Source organism: Dipodomys spectabilis, unplaced genomic scaffold (assembly GCF_019054845.1).
Source record: "Dipodomys spectabilis isolate Male_0828 unplaced genomic scaffold, ASM1905484v1 ptg000140l, whole genome shotgun sequence".
NCBI lineage: Eukaryota > Metazoa > Chordata > Mammalia > Rodentia > Heteromyidae > Dipodomys > Dipodomys spectabilis.
Window position 1 is genome coordinate 9,191,648 of NW_024870817.1, and position 21,020 is coordinate 9,212,667.

Sequence of the window (21,020 nt, forward strand, 5' to 3'; positions counted from 1 at the left end):
ACACAGCAGTAGATACCTAACACAGAAGTAACCTATATTAAATATGTTAAATAATCTCTTTTAAATATTGGGGTGGAAGGAAGTCTTAGGCTAAGATAGCAATTCTGGAAAGAATAGGAGGACAGACAGTACTGAGAGTAAGCATTTAGAAGTCACAGAGCATTTGGAAATGGGCTTGGGAAAGGCAGAGATTGTACTAGCTCTGATTGGGGTTTAATGAATGACAACGTCTTGCATAATTTTAAGGCTAGATTTAGGGGAAGAAAACGAAGTTGAGATATTTACAGGGGATCTATATAGAGTTCTCTACTGAACACTGAAATGTGTGAAGAAATTGACATTTGGGTATTTGGGCATTTAGATATGAAATGAAAATTGAAGACTTGGATGAGGACAGAGTAGCTGATTTGGAGGTAGGGCAGGAGGGAAGGAGAGAGCCAAAGTGTGTGTGCAAATGCATATGCATGTGTGATAAGAAACATTTTCAGCATCAGTTTTATAAAGAAGAGTTATATCACTGCACACCTTAATCCCCACTCCATCCCACTCTGCACTTTGATCTCCATCTGGTGGTCCCTGTGCAGCCACTGTGTGGTAGAAGCCAAGGGCCTGAGAAATGATGGGTAGGGGCCTCGTGGGACGCACAGAGAAGACAGTCACCCCGACCCCATACCAAGGAGTTCTGGAGTCTAGTGTGTCCTCCAGTGAGCATGGGACCCTCAAATCCCAGCCTTGGTTGTGGCTTCCAAGGCTCTTTCAGCTTCAGCCTTCATAGAAATGAAGCTTTCATTAAGCCAGATTGCTAAGAGCTAGCATGACTATGCCAGATAAAGTACATCTTCTCCAGGGGAATAGGACAGCTCATGTGGGATGGAGCAAAGGGACAAAAAATGAACTAAACCACACAATTGTAACTTCTTGTGTTGACTACCATTATGAGTTAGCATGACTCCCACCTTTCCACCTACTGTTTCCCATAAGACCTTGGAAGACCAGAGAGAAAACATGAGACTACTATGAAAAACGCTGGAGTAGTTGGAGTTATTTTATACTGGTGAATGTGTGGGTAGTGTAATGGGTGCAGTATTGTGCTACCCAGCTCTCCTTTCAGGAAGGAAGGATTTATTCCCCTCAACAATTGGGACATCTCTGCTGGTGGTTTATTGTGGTGGAGGGGGGGGACTGCCTCAGTGACCTTGCTGAGGTCATATCCAATTATTGGGGCAGTTTGCATTCGTGGTTTTGTCAATCACCAGATAATAATAACAAATTCAATTATACTACATATAATTATATAATTATCACCAGAGTATTTCACAGATAACTATCTCTGTGTTCAGGTAGAGACACTCCGGTACTTTTGCTCTAACTCAGGAAAATGTTGAAGGACCATACTTGCTTCAAAGTTCCATTACAGTTCAAAGGTTTTTTTCTGCTCTCTGTTTTTACTTCCTTTCTCAGATATTGATTTTGGTGTGCTCTAACATAGTTGGCTTTTGCTCACAAATCTGTTTCAATTAGTCTCTCTCTGTGTTCAATGGTGGCATTGGCCTGGGTTAAAAGGTCGACTTGGCTGTAGAAGAATAAAATGAGGAGGGGATACTATGTATCTGTTCTGGCTGCTGCTTTTTTATTTGCCTTTGGGAAAATTTCTCTACTCATGTGAAATTTTAGACTCTGGGGAGGTGTCCTCTAGAGAAGGATCAGGCAGAGCAGAGGGCCTCTTTTAGTCAGAAGATGAAATACAAACCTGAGGAATAGCTGGCTCTGCACATCTGCTTTCAGGTTAGCACATGAAAAACAGATTGGGTGAAGAGAAGCCTCATTGTAGAGCACAGAGGATAGCTAGCCAGTCAACCTGCAAATGCCTCAGGGGCAAGGAAGCACTAACTCCTAACTGCTCTACACCTGACGGAAGTTATTTTGTAGGAAGGGCAGGGTGAGTTGGAGAGTTTTTCTGGAGTGTGATACTCCATCCACACCTTCCTACCTCTGGTCTCATTGGAGCTGGTAAGACTCCATAAGACCACGAGGAGCTGGTGAAACACAAGACAAAATGAATTCACAGGCCAAACTTGCAGGATGTTTTAAGGATTAGTCTTTTCAAACTAATGATGCAGCAGGTATATGCTGTCCTGAGCTTTTCTTGTTCCAGGTTAGAGCCCTACCACTTGAGCCACAGTTTTACTTCTGACTTTTTAGTAATTTGGTGGAGATAAGGGTCTCATGGACTTTCCTGCCTGGGCTGGCTTCAAATCATGATCCTCAGATCTCAGCTTTTTAAGTAGCTAAGGTTACAGGCATGAGTCACTGCTGCCCAGCTCCTTGATTGTGCTCTATTGTGTCAATATGCCTTTTGTTAGCAGGGATCTGTCTTACCTAAGAATTGAGAGAGTTAAGACAAGAAATTACGTTCATCTCCTTTACTCCTCAAAAGGTGGCAAAAGAAAAATGGCACTTAGAAGTGTTTTCAGGCTCCAAATGGGTTTTTCCATCCTCTCTTGGTCTTAACTACTCTTCTATGCTCTACTTTTCTTTTTTTATGTATTGTTATTGTAAAGATACTATACAGAGGGGTTATCATTACATGAGTAGGTAATGAGTACACTTCCTATCGAGCATTGTTACTTTGTTTTTCCTCTACCATCCCTTACCTCCCCACCTCCTGGATTCCTCCCTCCCCCACGTAAACTTCGTTTTCAACATAGTGTCTTATACAGCTCATTGTTACAATGGGTCAGCCTGTTCCTTTCTACAAGAGGGCATCCCCTGTACAGCAGCTAGAGTGTAAGTGATTGCTCTGGCTTACTCCCTTACTTCTCTGAGGAAGAGAATCCTAGCTCTCCTCTCCAACCTTAACTCCTCCCACTGTTGCCTTCAATCTCTCTCATCCAGCTACACAGGCACACCAGGCTCTTTCCTAGCGCAGAGTCCTGACACTGACACTCCTGCTTGTGTTGCTCTTTTCCATACTTGCTGCATGGCTGTAGTGTGTCCCCTGTTTAGGGTTCCAACTCAAGTGTTCATTTTTTTTTGTTTATTGTAAAGGTGATGTACAGAGGGGTTATCATTATACAAGTCAGGTAATGAGTACATTTCTTTTTGAACAGTGTCATCCTCTCCTTCATTTTCTCCCAGTTTCTCTCCCCTGCTCCCACCCCCTTTGGCCTTCCTCTTCTGTCACAACCCGCCATTGTATCTTCTCTATTGCGCTTGTCATTACCTAAAATTACCTCGTTTACCTCTCTGTGATCATTTTCTGCCCTCCATCACTAGAATGAGACTTCTCTGTGCTCAGGAACTTTTCTGAATTCTTTCCCACAGCAACTCTAACACTCAGAAGAACACATGACACATAGTAGGTGGTCAATAAATGTGAGTTGATGGACTAGTTTCTCTAAGGTGACTATTAAGACTCAGTTGCTGTAGGATAAAAAAACAAATGAATCCAAGCCTGGTGCTGGTAGCTCACATCTGTAATCCTAGCTACTGAGGAGGCTGAGATCTGAGGATCGCGGTTCAAAGCCAGCCCAGGCAGGAAAGTCTATGAGACTCTTATCTCCAATTAACCACCAGAAAACCAGAAGTGGCACTGTGGCTCAAGTGGTAGAGCGCTAGCCTTGAACTGAAGAGCTCAGGAACAGCACCCAGGCACAGAGTTCAATCCCCACGACGACCACCACCACCACTAACAAGAATGAGTCCAGAAAGTTGGAAACTTTTGCAGCCTCAAGGCTTATCGTTTCCTTTGTTGAGCAATATAATGTTGCCTCAGCCTGGCTGGGATTCCTCTTGTCACCTGCACATCTAAGGGAAAACTATGCTAAGGACTTTCATTAGTCAGCCACTGTCTACCACTCATTTGGCTCATAATGTTCTTCTGGAAAACTACCAAATGGTAGTATGTATATATAGAGTCCATTCCTTTAAAACTCCATCTTGCTGACAGTGCTGTCCTAGACACGGTGTGTGAGTCAGAGACAGAAAGAAAGAGAAGGTTGGCCCTGCTGATGGTGACATATCACCTAGCAGTGCACTGCAGATTTGCTCATCATTTTTTTGAGCTCTAGCTGCTTTCTGGCCTCTAGACAATATCCAGACAGGATTACCAGTGAAGGTATTTGATCTCCAGTCTTCTGTCCTAGACAGATACTTGTAAATTATGCTATATTCCTTTTCCCTAAACTTAGACCTTTTCTCTGACTCAATGTTCTCATTTTGGCAGATATTATTGGATACCTTCTAATTATGTTTATATTTGCCTCCTTTACTCCTTAACTCTCCTTAGCCTGATTTAATTTGCCTGCTTCGTGTGTGTGTATGTGTGTGTGTGTTTGTGTGTGTTTGTGTGTGTGTGTGTGTGTGTGTGTGTGTGTGTGTGTGTGTGTGCTTGCCCTGGAGCTGGAACTCAGGGCCTGAGCTCTTGTCCTTGAGCTTTTTCACTCAAGTCATAGCTCCTCTTCTGGAATTATGGTGGATAACTGGAGATTTTTGGTGATTGATAGGAGTCTCATGGACCTCCATACCCAGGCTAGCTTTGAACTGTGATCCTCCTGAGTAGCTAGGATTACAAGAATGAGCCACCAGTTCCTAGCTTTCCTTTTGTAAAGCTCTTTTTAATAACACAAAAATGAGAGCATCACCAGATGCTCTGGGTGAATCAAGCTATTATCCTACAGCGGATTACCAAATAGTAGGAAAGGGAAAGGGGTGGTCTCACATCCTTTAGTAGGGCCAAAAGTAATTATGGTGGTCCCCTTATGCTGGGCAGAGATACAGTTGGCTTAGGTAGCGGGATGTGAAACAATGCTAGCTAAGGAGATTCAAGCATTAGAGTTCTTTGTCATTAAGAAGGGGAATTATACAGATAAACTTCCTTCTTCTCTACTGGATGCTGTGTTTGTGTGTGATGACTGGAATTGCTGAAGCCATGGTGTGGTCATGAAGGAAAGGGGCTGGCAGGAAAACCATAGACAACACCTGCTGCTGCTTGATGATAGACTTAAGCCACCAAGCTAACCAAACCATAGATAGATTTTTTTGGTTATCTAATCTAATCACAGCCCTTAAACCAGTTTTGTGTAGTTTCTGTTATATGCAACTAAAAGCACTCTATCTTTAGTAACTCCCAACTTTATATGTTAATAAGTATAAAATATTAACTCTAGTCTAAGTCATATATAACAATATAATGTTCTATCCTTCAAGAGACTTAGTTTAACTCAGAGTTTCTTGTAGAAACACTTGAATGAGTATTGAGGGGTTAGGAATGGCAGATAACTTCTTAAAACACAGGTTCTTGGCTCCACAATCTTCTTACTAACTCATAATCTTGGGGCAGGTTGGAGAACGTGCATCTTGAGCCAGCACTTAAGTGGTTGCTATATGTTCAGGAATAAAAACCACTGCTGTGTTTAAGACTGGCCATGTGAACCATTGAGGATATATAAGAAAGTGAAGTGTGAAATGTGAGCTCTCAAGTAGACTTTCAGAAGCAGCTTGACAAGTTGGAAAGCAAAATAGACTGAGGGTGGAATTACATGCTCTACCACTACACAGCCAAATGTCTTCAGTTGCTTGCTCTTTAAGCAGGACCAAGAGGTCCAACTTTGCTGTGTGGATGCAAGTTCTGAGATAAGTGAGACACCTACCCAGTGGGCAGGGATTCTAGTGTCACATAGCTATACCACCATCCAGAGTGCATTGTTGTTGGAGGGGGGGGGGCAGCGCTATAAGCTGATAACAAGACTGTGTCTTGAAATACAATAAGGACATAGACCTAAGCCAGCAGAGGTGGAATAGAGGTACCACCTGTGCTTACCTGTCAGCCTGCCGCCTGCCTGTGTAGCTGGCTTTCTTGTTTTCATTTGGAAACAATGCATGGAGCCTCCATACAAAGGTATTTGCCTGTAACCATGGAGATATTTAAGGACATATACAAATACTGTACTGTAGGCTATTTTTCCTTTTTAGCTTGTTAATTTTTTTCATTCATTCGTTCATTCATTAATAAATGAATAAATAGGCCAGTACTGAGGTTTGAACTCAGGACCTGGGCACTAATCCTTAGCTTATTCACTCAAGTCTGATGCATTACCACTTGAGCCACAGCCCCTCTTTTGGGTTTTCATTGTTAATTTGAGATAGTCTCATGGACTTTCCTGACTGGATTGGCTTTGAACTTTGATCTTCAGATCTCAGCCTCCTGAATAGGTACAATTAAACCATGAGCCACCAGTTGTCAGGTTAATTTTAAGAAACATGTTTTTATATTTAAATGAAGGCCTCTTTTGAAGTTTTAATACCTAAATTTTCTGTTAATTGGATTTCTGTTAATTGTGATTGTTAATAATGCTTAATGAAGCTGTAAGTGGCACTCTATTTAGTTTTATTGACATGATTCCTATAAAGCAGACTTAGGGCTTGTATTTTTTCCCAATTTCCCTTGCCATAAGGAAAAGGGAATGTTTTCCAAGTGCCATTTTTGAAGCAACAGCTGGATGAACAAACTCAATGTTAATCTAAGAGAGGTTTCAGATACTATTATTCAAATCATCACCAAAAGAATATGACCTAAGATCTTTCACCAGTACAAAGGGATGGCCACCCTGATTGTATAAACAAAGCAACTAACTGCTCTGTTAATATGCTGTATTAATGGGACTTACACAAATGAATATTGCAGACTAATCCAGATGGGTTTGAGTCACAGGAGAAAGAACTCTGCAGGGATTTTTCAGAGAAAGGTTTGGGCTTACTTAGATTTCTGCTTGTATAGCTGACAACTGAATCTGAACAGATTTTCCACAAACTCTGAGTTCTGTTTCTCTGCAGTTTGGTGTGACTTACACCAGCTGTGCTGTAGCTGGCAGAGGCATTGGTACACGAGCCTCTCACTTTGCTGCCTGTTCTGTCCTTGTGAAGAGAGCACTAAATTAGGAGATACTCATGACCATTTGGGAAATCTGTAATATGCAAAGACAAACATTTGAAGACTTTCAAGCCTCTTTCAGAGCACAAAAGGGTAAAGACCCAGAAATTTTTACGTTTTTCTTTTTCATCTGTTTTATTACTATTTACATTCTGAATGCAGTCTTGCAAAAATGTATAAAGAAGATAATGAGGGAATGAGGAGATAGACAAAAATTAGCTTCTTCATTGCTTTTCTTACAATCAAACTAACAGGTGTATTTTGAAGAAGCCTCTGTTGTTGATTAAAAAAAAAAAATCAGTGGTGAAAAACTGAGTGATCTTTGGAAGTAGGGAGGCAATTCAAGAGCGTGCTCTAAAAAAGGAATATGGCCAGAGGGGTTGGGCAGCACAGAGTCTGCTTGAGGAAGGGTCTAGAAAATAGATAAGTTGAAATTGTAGCATAGCCAAGACACTAGAAAGATTGGTTGTAGATATTTCCAGTGAAAGGCATTCTTTGAGGCAAGCTTCACATTCAATAAAGTTTTAATCAAAATTGCACAATTAATGGTGGACCTGGTGTGACTGGCTTTCTTTCTAATGTGGGAATCAAGATGGGCAAGCTGGAGTCCTGGGTGGACATCTGACTCACATGTATAAATAAATATGTGTAAACTGCAATAGCAGGTAGTTTGGAGTTCCTAACATGTTTAATAGTCCTTTTGAGACACGTTGCCATAAAGCCTACCCTATTTGTCAGGTGTTTTTTTTTTTTTTATTTGTTTGTTTTTGGCCAGTCCTGGGGCTTGAACTCAGGGCCTGGGCACTGTCCCTGAGATTCTTTTGCTGAAGGTTAGCACTCTACTACTTGAGCCACAATACCACTTCCAGCTTTTTCTGTTCATGTGGTACTGAAGAATCAAACCCAGGGCTTTATGCATGCTAGGCAAGCCCTTTACAGTGCACTAGGCCACATTCCCAGCCCCAGGTGTGTGTTTTTATCTTGGTCTCCATGTGAGGCCAAGAGAGTGGGGGCTGTGTGAACTCAGAAGAGCTAGACTGGTATGAAGACAGGCCTGGGAAGAGAATGTGGGAGGACCTGTGCAGATCTGGGAGACATGGTGGGTAATGTCCAGTTCAGATCAATGGGGGAAAAATGGCCAGACCACATTGTGCTGTAGCTAATGGCAGTGGTAAATTCTATGGGAAGGAAATGCTTACTGGTTCTCTTGAGTTTGGTCTTCCTTTCTCATTGCAATTGTCTGTCTTTGTCATGTAGTAACAAAAACAATGAATCACTATGCAATACAATGCCTGCCGTTGTACTAAGAAAAAAAATCTTGACACCTGTGTCTCATATTCTATGCCAAAGAATAAATCATTAATCATTTATTATTTTTCCCATTTGATTTACAGAGAGTTAATACTCTTTGCCGGTCAGCCAGATCCTTATCTTCCCAAACTGTATGCCTATGGGAATTACAGAAGTATGTATTGACCCAGCCCAACCCAAACAACTGCTCCAGCTGGGAGAACTTTTCATTTTTCTGACCTTTTTGTTTTAGAAAAACAGACTTTAGAAATACAGACTGCCCCATGGGCAGGAAAGACTCAGAATTAATCCCATCCAGACTTTAATACTGACACTATCAAAGCTCAAGTTTGTATATATGTCCATTTTACTGCTGCCATCCTTACCCCATTTGCATTTCTTAGAGACATTGCTCATCCTTCCAGGTATCTACGTGGACATGAACAAGAGCCCTCTCTGGGCAAACTACTATATCCATGTCCTCATGTCCTAGTCTTATCTCAAATGTTGATTTCTCAGCAAGGCTTTACACTGACCACATGGGCAGCAATGAATGTCTCTTCACCTTGCATGGCAAGCTCCACAAAACAGGGATCTTTTTCTAAGTTGTCCACCGGCAACTCTCTAGGCATCTAAGACAGTGGCTAGCCTATAGTAGTAAATATATTACTTTTAGTAAATAAATAGTTTTGAAGATTTTGAAGACCAAAGAATCATAGGGCTGGAACAATCTTTAAAATGTGAGGAATTTTCCTCCAGGAGAGTCAAAGAAAGAGTTATGAGCATGATTTGTTTTCTACTCAAAATTAAATCCTGTAGGAGAATAATGTATGTTCATAAGTCTTCACCACCCACTTTATTACATGGAGAAATGGTGATGAGAAATGGTGGGCAGAGCTGAGAAGTAGCAAGTGCTCACCATTCATCACTTGAAACCACACCCTGTTCTACAGAACAGAGATTTTCTTCAGAGGAGAGATGAATGTTTATTCTCAAGCTTTCCCAGCTGATTTTTGGAACACTTAAGAGTACACCTGAGATCTCCCGGCTTCTATTAACGCTCTCCCATCAGCAGATGGGAATGAATAAGGAAAAAGTTTGTTCTTTTCCCACTCAATTAAGCTTAAATGAAAATCTGTGGATATCTGCTCATTGTGTATTGATGAATCCATGTATAAATCAGAACTATTTTCTACTTCTATACAATGTTGCCTTCATTGCCTGGTTACCTCTATGAATTATTGATATGATGTAACATTTAATCATACTGGTAATGTGTGGCGTTTTCTCTATCTTCTTAAGCCTAAGAAGAGCCTTGTAAAACCATCACCAGTTTGCTTGATATTTTCCCCTAAAATTTAAAGCCAAGAGTTTTCCCATGGTATAGGCATTACCTCTTATGTTTATTTTTTTCCAGTTTACGTTTGAAGTCATGCTTCATGCTTGTGATATAAGCACTTTGCCACTTGAGCCACATTTCTATTCCTTTTGCTTTTTCGGTTTTTCAGACAGATCTTATGCTTTTGCCTTGTTTAGCCAGGCATAAGCATCCTACCTCTACCTCCTCCTAAATACCTGTGATTACAGCTGAATTGTTTTTTTTTTTGTTTTTTTTTTGAGGTAGTCTTGCTAACTTTAGCCAGGCTGGTCTCAAACTAGATTTCTTCTATCTAGGATTATAGGCATGAGCCTCTGAGTTCAGCTTCTGTTAGATTTTTTTCTTTCATGAGGGTAAGGAGATACTATTATGTGTACTGAGTACCACCATTAACTATACATATACATGTGTATAAGGCTGAACCACTGGGATGCTTAGCATACATTCAGTAGTTTGATGAGTTGATCATGACTTTTCTTTGTCTAAGTATCCATTTGAAATCTACACATTTGTTGCCCTTCAGTGAATGCTATGATTTAAAGGGTATAGTTCCTTTAAAAACTGTTGTTTTTAATGCTTATTTTTATTGAATTAAATATGTCAATTGAAAATGTTTTCTGTGATGATTAAAGTGTTCCAATTCTATTTTGCTTTTCTGGCTAGTCAGCAACCATAACTACGGCTTTATGCAGAGCTCTTACAACTCAATTTTCTACCTTTAGTATCCATTACATCTGTCAACCACTGCTCATCAAAAATTGATACTCAATGTGCCATGATGGGCTGAAGGAGAATCGGAAAGCACACACAATCAGAAAGACTATACAACCCTTGCTTTTATAGTGTTGGTAGGCCACTCTGAGAGATTAGAGGTTGGATTAAAGAGGAACTAGCTCAGATGGCAAAGAGAAATAGATATATGGTTTAGATATTTTAAAAAGGGATATGAGACAGAAAAAGTTAGAAATGAATATTGGGGCCTAATGATATTCCTTATGCTCAGAGTTTTTCACCTCTTTGCCTTAGTTTCAATTTCTCTAAAACCCAAGAAATCAAAAATTATGCACATGTGTCTGTCTGTCTGTTCTGGTCCTGGGTTTTGAACTCAAAGCCTGTCCTGTCTCTGAGCTTCTTTTTGCTCCAGGCTGGCACTCTACAATTTAAGCCATAGCTCCATTTCCTGGTTTTTTGTTTTGTTTTGGTTTGGTTTTATTTAGTGGTTAATTGGTGATAAGAGTCTCATATACTTCCCTTCCTGGGCTGGGTAAACTTTGATTCTCAGATCTCAGCTTCCTGAGTAGCTAGGATTACAGGTATGAGCCATTGTCAGCTGGCTTCAGAAATTTGCTTTCTTATTTCCTAAATGTTCATGATTGTGCCAAACAAAGCCACTTGGGTTCATACTGGAATTAATAGGTCAGAAGACATAACGACTTTGGTGCGGGGTAGGGGGGGGATAACCAGGGGGTGGGGGGAGGATTGGGGGGCTGGGGAGGGGAGGATGGGAAGGGATGGGAAGGGGAAACAAAGGAGGAGGCTACAATGCTTGATAAGAAATGTACTCATTACCTTGCCCATGTAATTTTAACCCCTCTATACAGTATTTTCACAATAAAAAAAGAAAAAGAAAAAAATTAGTACCAAATGTGAAAAAAAATAAAAGAGTAATAAAAAGAAGCACAAAAATATGTTAAGATAATAATAGCATTAATAAATAAATATGTGTATCTGGGATGTTGATAAAAAATAGGTCAGAAGAATGATTTCCATTTGTCACATAGAATTAGGTGGAAATAAATTTATCTTTTCTTTAGGTGATAGAGTTAGTGAATGGGTCCATTTAATATTATTTTTGTGTGGACCACACTTATTGTCCTTGACATTATAAAATGATCTTTTTTGTCTGTCATGAGGCTTGAACTCAGAGCCTGGACACTGTCCCTGAGATTTTTTTGCTCAAAGCTAGCACTCTAACACTTTGAGTCACAGCTCCATTTCTGGTTTTTGAGTAGTTAATTGGAGAAGAGTGTCGTAGAAGCTTAAAGCCAGACCCAAAGAAACATAGGTGCCATGGTTTCCTTTACTTGCACTAATTAGTATATGTCTAGGATAATATTATGTAAGCAGAATAGCTCAATAGCTATGTACATATGACCATATAAGATGATGCTAAGTGAAATGAACACCAAGACATGGACACAAGAGGTTTTCTTTGTTGTTGCTTTTAATGTACTGTGGTTTTTTGTTTCTTTTGTATGCTCTTCCTTGTATGGTATATCCTCTGTTGTTACTGTATTTGATTTTGGTACCCTGGTATTGTATATGTGTTTATTTGAATCAGGGAAGGGAAGGGGAACAACAGAACGATGAGACAAAGGACAAGGGGGGGGAACCAATGCAGCAGCAAAATACACATAATCTGTACAACTTGGGGGGAGGTTGGGGGAAGGGAAAATAGAAAATCGAGGGAAGGGGTAGCAAGATTGACAATAATACTCATTACCTTACTTATGTAACTGAAACCCCTCTGTACATCACCTTGACAATTAAAAAAAGTCTCACGGGGACTTTTCTGCTTGGGCTGGCTTCTAACCATGATCCTCAAATCTCAGTCTCTTGAGTGGCTAGGATACAGGCATGAGTCCATAACGCCTGATTTACAATCCATTTTCAAATTTTCAAATTTTATTTTATTGTACAGATGCTGTACAAAAGGGTTACAGTTAGATGAGTAAGATAATGGGTCCATCTCTTGTTGAGCATTGTTATGACCCATGTTTTAAAAACGTTACATATTTCCATTTTTATTATTTTTTTATTTTATTGTAACAATGCTGTACAGAGGGGTTACAGTTACACAAGTCATGAGTACATTTCTTGTCAAACATTGTTACCCACTCCTTTGTTGGTCTCCCTCCTCCATCACCTTCCTCACCCCTCCCCCAACTGAAGTTGTAAAGTTCATTTCTGACATAGTGTCTTGTGAGGTCATCTTTTGTCCTTCTTTTAACACACACACATACACGCACGCACACACACACACACACACATACACACACACGACCAGAATCAAAGACAATGATTGCCAGGGGTAAACCAATAGAAAAAGGAAAAAATGAGATAAAATAAAAAAGAACTAGATACTAGTTGGTGACAACAAAGTCAACAACAACAACAACAAAAAAAAAACAGACCTGTTGTTTCCATGTCTTGGAGTTCATTTGGTTTCCCTCATTTGTAATAATTAGTATATGCCTAAGGATAGTCCTGGCAGAGAATCATAACAGCTCACTAGCTATGTACATATGACCATACAAAATGATGCTAATTGAAACAATCTTTTTTTTTCTTTTTCTTTTCCTTTGTCGGTCATGGGGCTTGAACTCTGGGCCTGGGCGCTGTCCCTCAGCTCTTCAGCTCAAGGCTAGTGCTCTACCACTTGAGCCACAGCACCACTTCCTGAAACAATCTTTTCTTAAATTCAGTTTTTCTTTTTCTAAATTATAGACTCATATTCACATAAGCAATTATAAGTCATGGGGATCATAAAATATTGGATTACTGGAACATTTAAGTTTAATTGGCTAAAGTACAGAGGAATTCTTAACTGCAATAAAAACTTACATTGTTAAAAGTGATTACAAAAGAAAGCAAGTCTAATATTTAAATATTTTTTCTTTACAGTGATTGATTCATTTGACTTATTTGGTTATCTTTGGTGGTTATGATATATATTTTGGAATGAGAATTATTTTAAATGTGAGGTAGGCCCCAGAGCACTTCTAGACCAACCTCTTCATTTGAAATAAGAGCTAAAACCTGGTGAATTGACTCCAGCCACAGAGAAAATTAATGAAAGAGCTGAGACTAAATCCCAAATGCCCTGGAAATATTAAAGGGACACCATACCAAATGATCCTTTGATGTGCTGGAGAGAGGAACTTCTCAAGGCAATAGGCATTGCCTTTGAATCACTAATTTATAAACGAGTTTAGGGTCTGTTGCTGCACAATATACATACATCAATAATATTATTACAGATGCCAAGATGTTCACCTTCTGTAGGCTCTTGAATTCATTCTAGGTATAACGTGGTCAATAGCAGAAACAAAATTTTCTGATGATTAATTTCACATAGTTCAAGTGTTCCTGGGTTGTGATCATGACAGAATCGCTTGTTTTGAAAGTCATAATTAAGTGATGTTATCATATATCACCTATTTGCATCTATGATGTTATTTCACCCATGTTTGTAAGATACTAAGGAAGTCACTTAAAGAGAAGGCAGTAAACCTGATTGCCCATTAGATGGAAAGGCTCATCTTCCTGAGGTGGTTTAGATTTATCTGAAGGTAGAGAATTAGTTTGGGTGAATCAAAAGGTCACACTCCAACACTTTCACCTCTCACTGAATCAAATTCAGTATATAAAAAAACTAGTCATTTATATACTTACTTGTCAACATATTCAACTAGATCTGTAGCATTCTTGGTTGACATTTTGGCTGGAGAAAATCTTACCTACAACAAAAGTTGTAATTAAAAACTACCATTGGATGCTTCCCAGAGTATTCATAAGAATTTTATCCTTAAATGTTCTGTTGAGTTTTAAACAGAATGCATGCCATAAATCAGCAATTTAGTTTGTCTTGTACTTACCCCAGCCGTATTGCTAGTAACTAAAATCAAACTAAAGTTCTGGAGAAATACTACAGAGCTGTACTTCATAGATTTAATATTACATGAGGGAAATGTTTGTAGAAAGCTTGAAAGCCATAGATTATTCCTGGATAATCCCTTTGTGAAAGATCCTGTGCTTATTGACTGAGTTCTGAAAGAAGTCTTCACAGAGAATTATTCCTGACATGACGATTTCCTCAGGGAATCAGCTCATTTTTAAAATGTAGCTCCAAACTAAAAAACCAGTCTATCTAAGCAATTTGACACTCAAAGAAACTCAGATTATTATGGTTATGTCAGATTATTATGGTTAATGAGAAATAAAAGCAAAGGATACAGCTCAATAGTGTATTAGTATTAAACATCATTGGCCATATGAACACTTAGCTGAGAATTTCTCATTCATTAAAGGTGTACTTCTAGAAAGTTCTGTTGCGTGAAAGTTAAGTTTCATTTGGCAAGGATTTTATGAAAAATGGTATCAAAAATACTCATTGTTTTGCAAACACTGAAATGTTTAAAACTTGAATAAATAAAAAAAAGTTTTAATAGCCAGTCATTCAACTGGGTTTGACAGAAAATGAGATGTATTCTATATGAGTTAAAAATAGACTTTGTTTCTAGAGTATTTTTCTTGTTTTACTTTGCTGCATATTAAAATAATGGCAGGCTGTGCTGAGACACATACAATGACTGTGACTGAACATTGATATAATCTCAGCACATGGGAGGCACAGAAGGTCACAAGTTTGAGGCCAGCCTGGGCTACAAAGCAAGACCCTGTGTCATAAAAGCCCATGGAATAAATAAAAAAAAAAAGAAATCTCCTTTAGCAAATTCCTATGAAACCACCACTTCCTAATTTAGGGCCAAGATATTGAATTGGAAACCTTCCTCCTCAAACAAAGTGCTCTCATTTTATCTCTCTTAAATCCAATTTGGTGACTGCTATTAGAACATATTCTGATATCCAGGAATCAAATAAAGGACACTTGACAATAGCCATGCTGTCCTGATGCAGCCCACGTGGTAGAGGGCAACCAGAGCAGGCTTCGTTAAGATAGAATCAATGAGCTGCCAGTGATAGTGGGTTGGCCTGCTCTCAAATGAATAGTTTCTTCAAGCTGCCTACTGATCCATTGGGCACTCAGATGTCTACTGGCTGGATAACATCCTAACTTCCCAGCGAAGCTGACTTCATCCCTGCCAACCATGTTCACTTCTGTTTCCTACTGGTACAGTCCTGGGACCTGAGCTCCCCACCGACTACGTCAAGTTCTTTCCTACTATTTCTACTGCCTTCTATTTCCTTCTATTTCTATGCTGGTCCAGCATGAGTCTGTTTTGGGTATTTCCTCATCAAATGTTTGGACTTTTCCTTATATGTTTGGCAACCACTAACTCTCAAGTATTTGTAGAATGAAAGAGTAGTATGTATACTACATTCAAGCAAAATGAATTATTGGGCTATTCTTTTTCTTTGTCTTTCTGGAGTATGAAGAGGTGTGTGTATGTGGGGGGGGTTATCTTATAAATTTTCTTTCCTCTTTATTCCTTTTTGGTTGTTTAGGGGTTTAAACTCAGATCCTTATGCTTATTTGGTTGGCACTGTACCTTTTGATGCATGCCTTGATTCCTGCTTTTATTTTGCAGGTTATTTTAAGAGATGGAGTCTAGTGAACCTTTCTGCTGCCTGGGCTGAACTTAAAGTCTGATCCTCTAGATCTCAGCCTCCTGAGTAGCTAGAATTACATGCATGAGTCCCCAGTGCCTGTATAATTTTTAGATATTATTTGGAAGACCACAAATGACATCTTATTAAAAATATCTCTGATGTGAATTTTGGGGGTGTTAGTTTCAAAGTGACAAACATGAAACATGGTAGAGAAAATACTAGAAAAATATCAAAAGTTAAGGATAACAGAAAAACTTCTCCCAGTTCCAGAGAAAAAGGATTACCATTGTCATTTAACTAATTTCTTTTTTATTAAAAAGAAAGTTTTTATGTGTCTGAGAGTATTAAATTTTGATAACTTCTGTAATTGAGTATAGGAGTGCTTTTTTATCCCATCCCTACAGGCTAGGATGTGACTACATGTAAGAAATTATTCCACAGTCAAACAATTTGGTAGTTATTACTCAGTTTTTCCTCTGAGTCAATTTTAATCTTTTTCCATAATATTTTAAAATGCTATAATCCTTATGGATTTATATTATACAGCCATTGCTGTATAAAATGTGTTTTCATTCTTCTACTAGTACTGTAATGTAGGTATAATTATTTTTATATTACAGATGACATCTGTAACTTTAACTTATTTCCTTATCATAGAAAGAATTTAAATGATTATTTTTATTGGCGAAGAACTGAAGAATCCAGGTAGTAATAGACTTGTTTATTACCACATGAATGATAATGATCACACCGTAGCCCTTTCTGTCTGCCAGCACTTCATCCAAAAGTAGCTTATTCAAATCCCACAGCTTTGTACAGTAGGCCAAAATAACTCATTTTATCGGAGAGGAAACTGAAGTTGAACAATCACTAAAATTACATAGTCAGTGTGTGGGACAGTGCGGTCAGTCAATAGATCCTTCAAATTAGTGCTTGCTACTAATCTAGCTCTCTGCCAGCTCTTTCTGTGAGACTGAGTCCATAAGTGAGGTCTTAGGAAAGTTACCAAGCACAGTCTAAAACTGCTGGCTTGGAGTAGTGTTTTCAACTAATGAGGACAATCTAAGTACCGAAATAAAGGAAGCATTCTAATAAAATTTTATTAAAATTCTCCTTTTCTTGCTAAAGACAGAATATACACCCTGAGCTAATCATGTTCCTTCGGAGTCTTCACACAAAGAAATTATCATCATACTTAAAAACTTCATTACTGTATATTAGAATCACTCCAATGTATATATTAAAAGATTGAGATCCCTTTGGTTTTTAGGCTTCCTTTCATTAGTCTCCTTTGTCAAGGCAGAATAAACAAAGTGCTGGAAGACTGAAAAGAAAAAAAAAACACACATTGTTTTTAGGATCCTGTGAAACACTCTTAAAAAATGCCTGTGCTTTAAAGAAGCCGAGCAGAACATTCCATTATTAAATATGAATATCTACAAGTACTTGCTTTTGTTTCTTGGTAATTTGTTGAGCCAGGAAGGGTGCCATCAGGTTCATCCTGCTGTTCTTCTGCCTCCGGCCAAGCACTTTCGTTTACATCTGTATCTAGGCAACCAGAATCCAGAATCCGATCAGGAACTATGGCAGGTGGAACTTTATCAGCCATATTTTTCTAAGTTGAAAGTAGTTTCCGTTCATGTGGCAAAACTGAAAGGGAGACTTCCTGTTTTCTACTTGCCTTTTTCCCTCCACCCCCTACTCCAATTCTCCCCCATGCTTGCACCACACCCATAGTCAGCTAGCCAAGAAAATCCTCACAGGTACTTATAAAGCTGTTTAGAATCTTTATTAAAATCAAACTATCGAAAGACAATGGGGAATAATCTCCTATCTTGTGGTGCCCAAGTCATCTGCGAGTCCTGCTTGGAATGTATCATTCTGTTTATATATCATAATAAATATGTAAGATAGCAAACTGTGAGCAATTTAGAGAACTTTAGTAATCTATGTGAGAAGTACCTGCACTCATGATGTTTGATCTCCCAGCTTTCTTTTTTGTTGATTATTGTTTGAAAGGGATCAGAGGCTTGTTTTTCTTAGAAAACCAATCTTTATTACATCCCAACTATGGTTTTCAGCTCTGAGACATTTTCCCAAGGGTAGCTCAGCAGCATTGTGACTGCAGGAAGAATCTGTGATGTAAGCAGGTCAAGCTCACACTTAAAGTCGTAAAATCCCTGGATGTAGGGGAGCAGGGGGTTTTCCTTAATGTTCATGGTGGTGGAAATGATTAGGCCTTTCCCTTCTTACCATACTGGGTAAGAAGTGGCTTTCCTTGCTTTCAGGTTTTTTAAATTATTATTATTATGAGAATACCGTACAGAGGGGTTACAATTACATGGGCAAGATAATGAGTACATTTCTTATCAAGCATTGTTGCCTTCTCTTTGTTTCCCCTTCCCATCCCTTCTCATACTCCCCCCACCTCCCCCCACCCGATCCTCCCCCCCCCCCCACCAAAGTTGTAAAGTTCGTTTTGCTGTTTGAAAAGAGATCAGTTTCCATCCAATTTGACAAAGAGAAAAGAAAATGAAGCACTACCTTTTTCCCCAAACCTTCGCCGTGCACACAGTTGAGAAAATTAACTCTTCTACCTCACTAGGAGAATGTCACAAATAATGCAGCAGTAATAAAAGACATAGGTAAAGAACTTAAATAATTTAAATCATTGGACTTTAGCTCCATAGACAAAGTTTTATTCAGTTACCTTGCAAAATGATTATTATAGTTTTGAAGTATTTTTCTAAGCTTGGCACCTGTAATACTGGCTACATAGGAGGCTGAGATTTGAGGATCACAGTTCAACGCCAGCCTGGGCAGGAAAATCCTTGAGTCTCTTCTTTCCACTTAACCAGCAAAAAAGCTATAAGTAGTATTTTGGTTCAAGGGAAGAAGGGCCTGAAGCAAAAAGCTCAAGGGACAGTGCCCAGACTCTGGGATCAAGCCTCAGGCCTGGCCGACACAAGAATAATAAATATTTTTCTGAGTTCAGGATTAGAATTTGCACACTTTATTAATCTTACTTGTCTCTCTAATGGCTAAGTTACTATACAAATTATTACACTAGGTTTACCTTGCTCCAAAGATACATGTCATTTATGATACTGAATGACAAATTTTGATCCACAGATCCACCCATGATTTTGGCTTCAGAAATCTTTTCTCTAAAACTATGCTTAGGAAATGGCGCTGTGGCTCAAGCGGTAGAGCGTTTGCCTTGAGCTGAAGAGTGCAAGGACAGTGCCCAGGCCCAGAGTTCAAGCCCCACAATGGACAAAATAAACCAAACACCCCCCCCCCCCATACATTAAAACTATGCTTAGCTCTTAAGCTTAGAGATGCAGCATCTCATGGTTTCCACTGCTCAAAGATTCACTGCACCTCACACATGATTTTACCTAGCACCAAGGAAGCAGCCCATTCTAGTAACCGAGAGGGGATGCCTACAGATTCCAAGAGAGTGAGTGGCGGCGGTGACTACTCAAACTAGTGGCTATTTTATATCACCTCTTCATTCCTTAGCTATTCTCCTCCATAAAATGTGTGAATAATATCAATCTCATAAGGCGGCGATTATCCAAGAAATTGATACAGAGAGTCTGCAGGAAGGAAAAGAAACAAGTAGATCTGACCTTACTTAATATATTTTTTTAGATTCTCTCCTTCCTATCAGCTGGGGTATTTGGCTGGATCAATGTGTCCTACTGAAATGGAAAGTCTAACTGGTTTTGTCTCTAAACACATATGGCTGGTCAATTTTTCACAAAATGATGCATGAAATGTATAGCACCATAGATTTCATACTACCTGGAATATGTATGTGTAAACCTTCCTAGATGTCAGTGATCTTCAAAGATGCTTGCTAATCTAGGGTTAATGTGTTTTACTAAAAGTGCAGAAACCAAAGAAATTTCATTTCTAACTTAAAAGATTAAAAATGACTATATTCTGATGGTTTTGATAGGGAGATGGAACAATAATCTTGATTTGGGGTCTCAGAAAGGGAGTTGGGTGGTCAGTATTGAGAATTCTCCAGGACAGATCCAATATATATCATTGAACAGTATAATCACTAGGGGGCACCATTCACATAACACTAGATTTTCCCATTACAAAACTTCAGACAGGCCAGGAAGCATCTTATTGTAACAAAATGTAGTAGAGCAGTTTGTGGCAGGTGTAACCAAAAGGTCTTCAGGAAGGGGCACCTACTTTGAATGCACGCAAGGAGTATATATGGCCATTGGCAGCCTGACTGTATCTGCCAAGTGATGTGCCCTCAGCTGATCTGACCTCACCCAGCCTGGGCCAAAGCAGCCAATGCTTCCTGGCAGACTCTTGGGATTCCTTTTTCTCCTTTCAACCCTTCTGCCTCACTCCCTCCTCATCTGACTGATATCTACTTTATCACCCTCCTGATCTCCTAGATGACACCCACTCATTTCCCTCTAACCTCAAACTGCCATCATTACTCTTCTCAGCTGAACAAGCCTTGCTTTCTATTTCACAAGAACACACACACACACACACACACACACACACACACACACAGAATAAATAGACCTTTGTGAACCTGTGTCTACCTAGTCTGCTCTTCTCCTGTTTCCTCAGTGACCAGCAATGCTCCTTGGTAAAGCCATTCCATAACTGTCCTTAAAGACAACATCCTCTCAATCCAGCACATTATGTTCCTGCCATCATTTCATTTGTTCTTCTTCTACATGGGAAAAATTCCTCTTTGCTGCTTTTGAATTTTGTTTACACTTCCCCAAATTCTTACCTCTAGGATAATTACATTTGGAGACAGTCTTTAGGATGAAGTTAAACTTCAATGAAGTCATGTAGTGGGGTCCTGATGATAGTACTGTGGTCTTTTAAGAAGACATAGATCCTTCTTAGTCACACGAAGACACAGCAAGGAGGGAGCCACCTGCAAGTCAGGAAGATGGCAGGAACCAAGTCTTCTAGCATCCTGATTGGGACTTTTGAGTCCCTAGAACTGTGAGAAAGTTATAATTTTGGACATTTCATTTTGGCAGCCTAATTGACAAACGCTTGAACCAC

General features: G+C 39.3%; 1 protein-coding gene across 1 annotated transcript in view; it reads right to left on the bottom strand.

Moving 5' to 3' along the window:
- Fam81b (family with sequence similarity 81 member B) overlaps positions 1–21,020 on the bottom strand; it is a 59,184-nt gene that overhangs the window by 23,665 nt on the left and 14,499 nt on the right. Inside the window, exons 3-5 of the mRNA XM_042691024.1 lie at positions 17,916–17,946; positions 17,404–17,501; positions 14,055–14,119 (exon numbers count right to left, since the gene is read on the bottom strand). Coding sequence (XP_042546958.1) covers positions 14,055–14,119; positions 17,404–17,501; positions 17,916–17,946 — 194 coding nt within the window. The remainder of the gene's footprint in view (positions 1–14,054; positions 14,120–17,403; positions 17,502–17,915; positions 17,947–21,020) is intronic.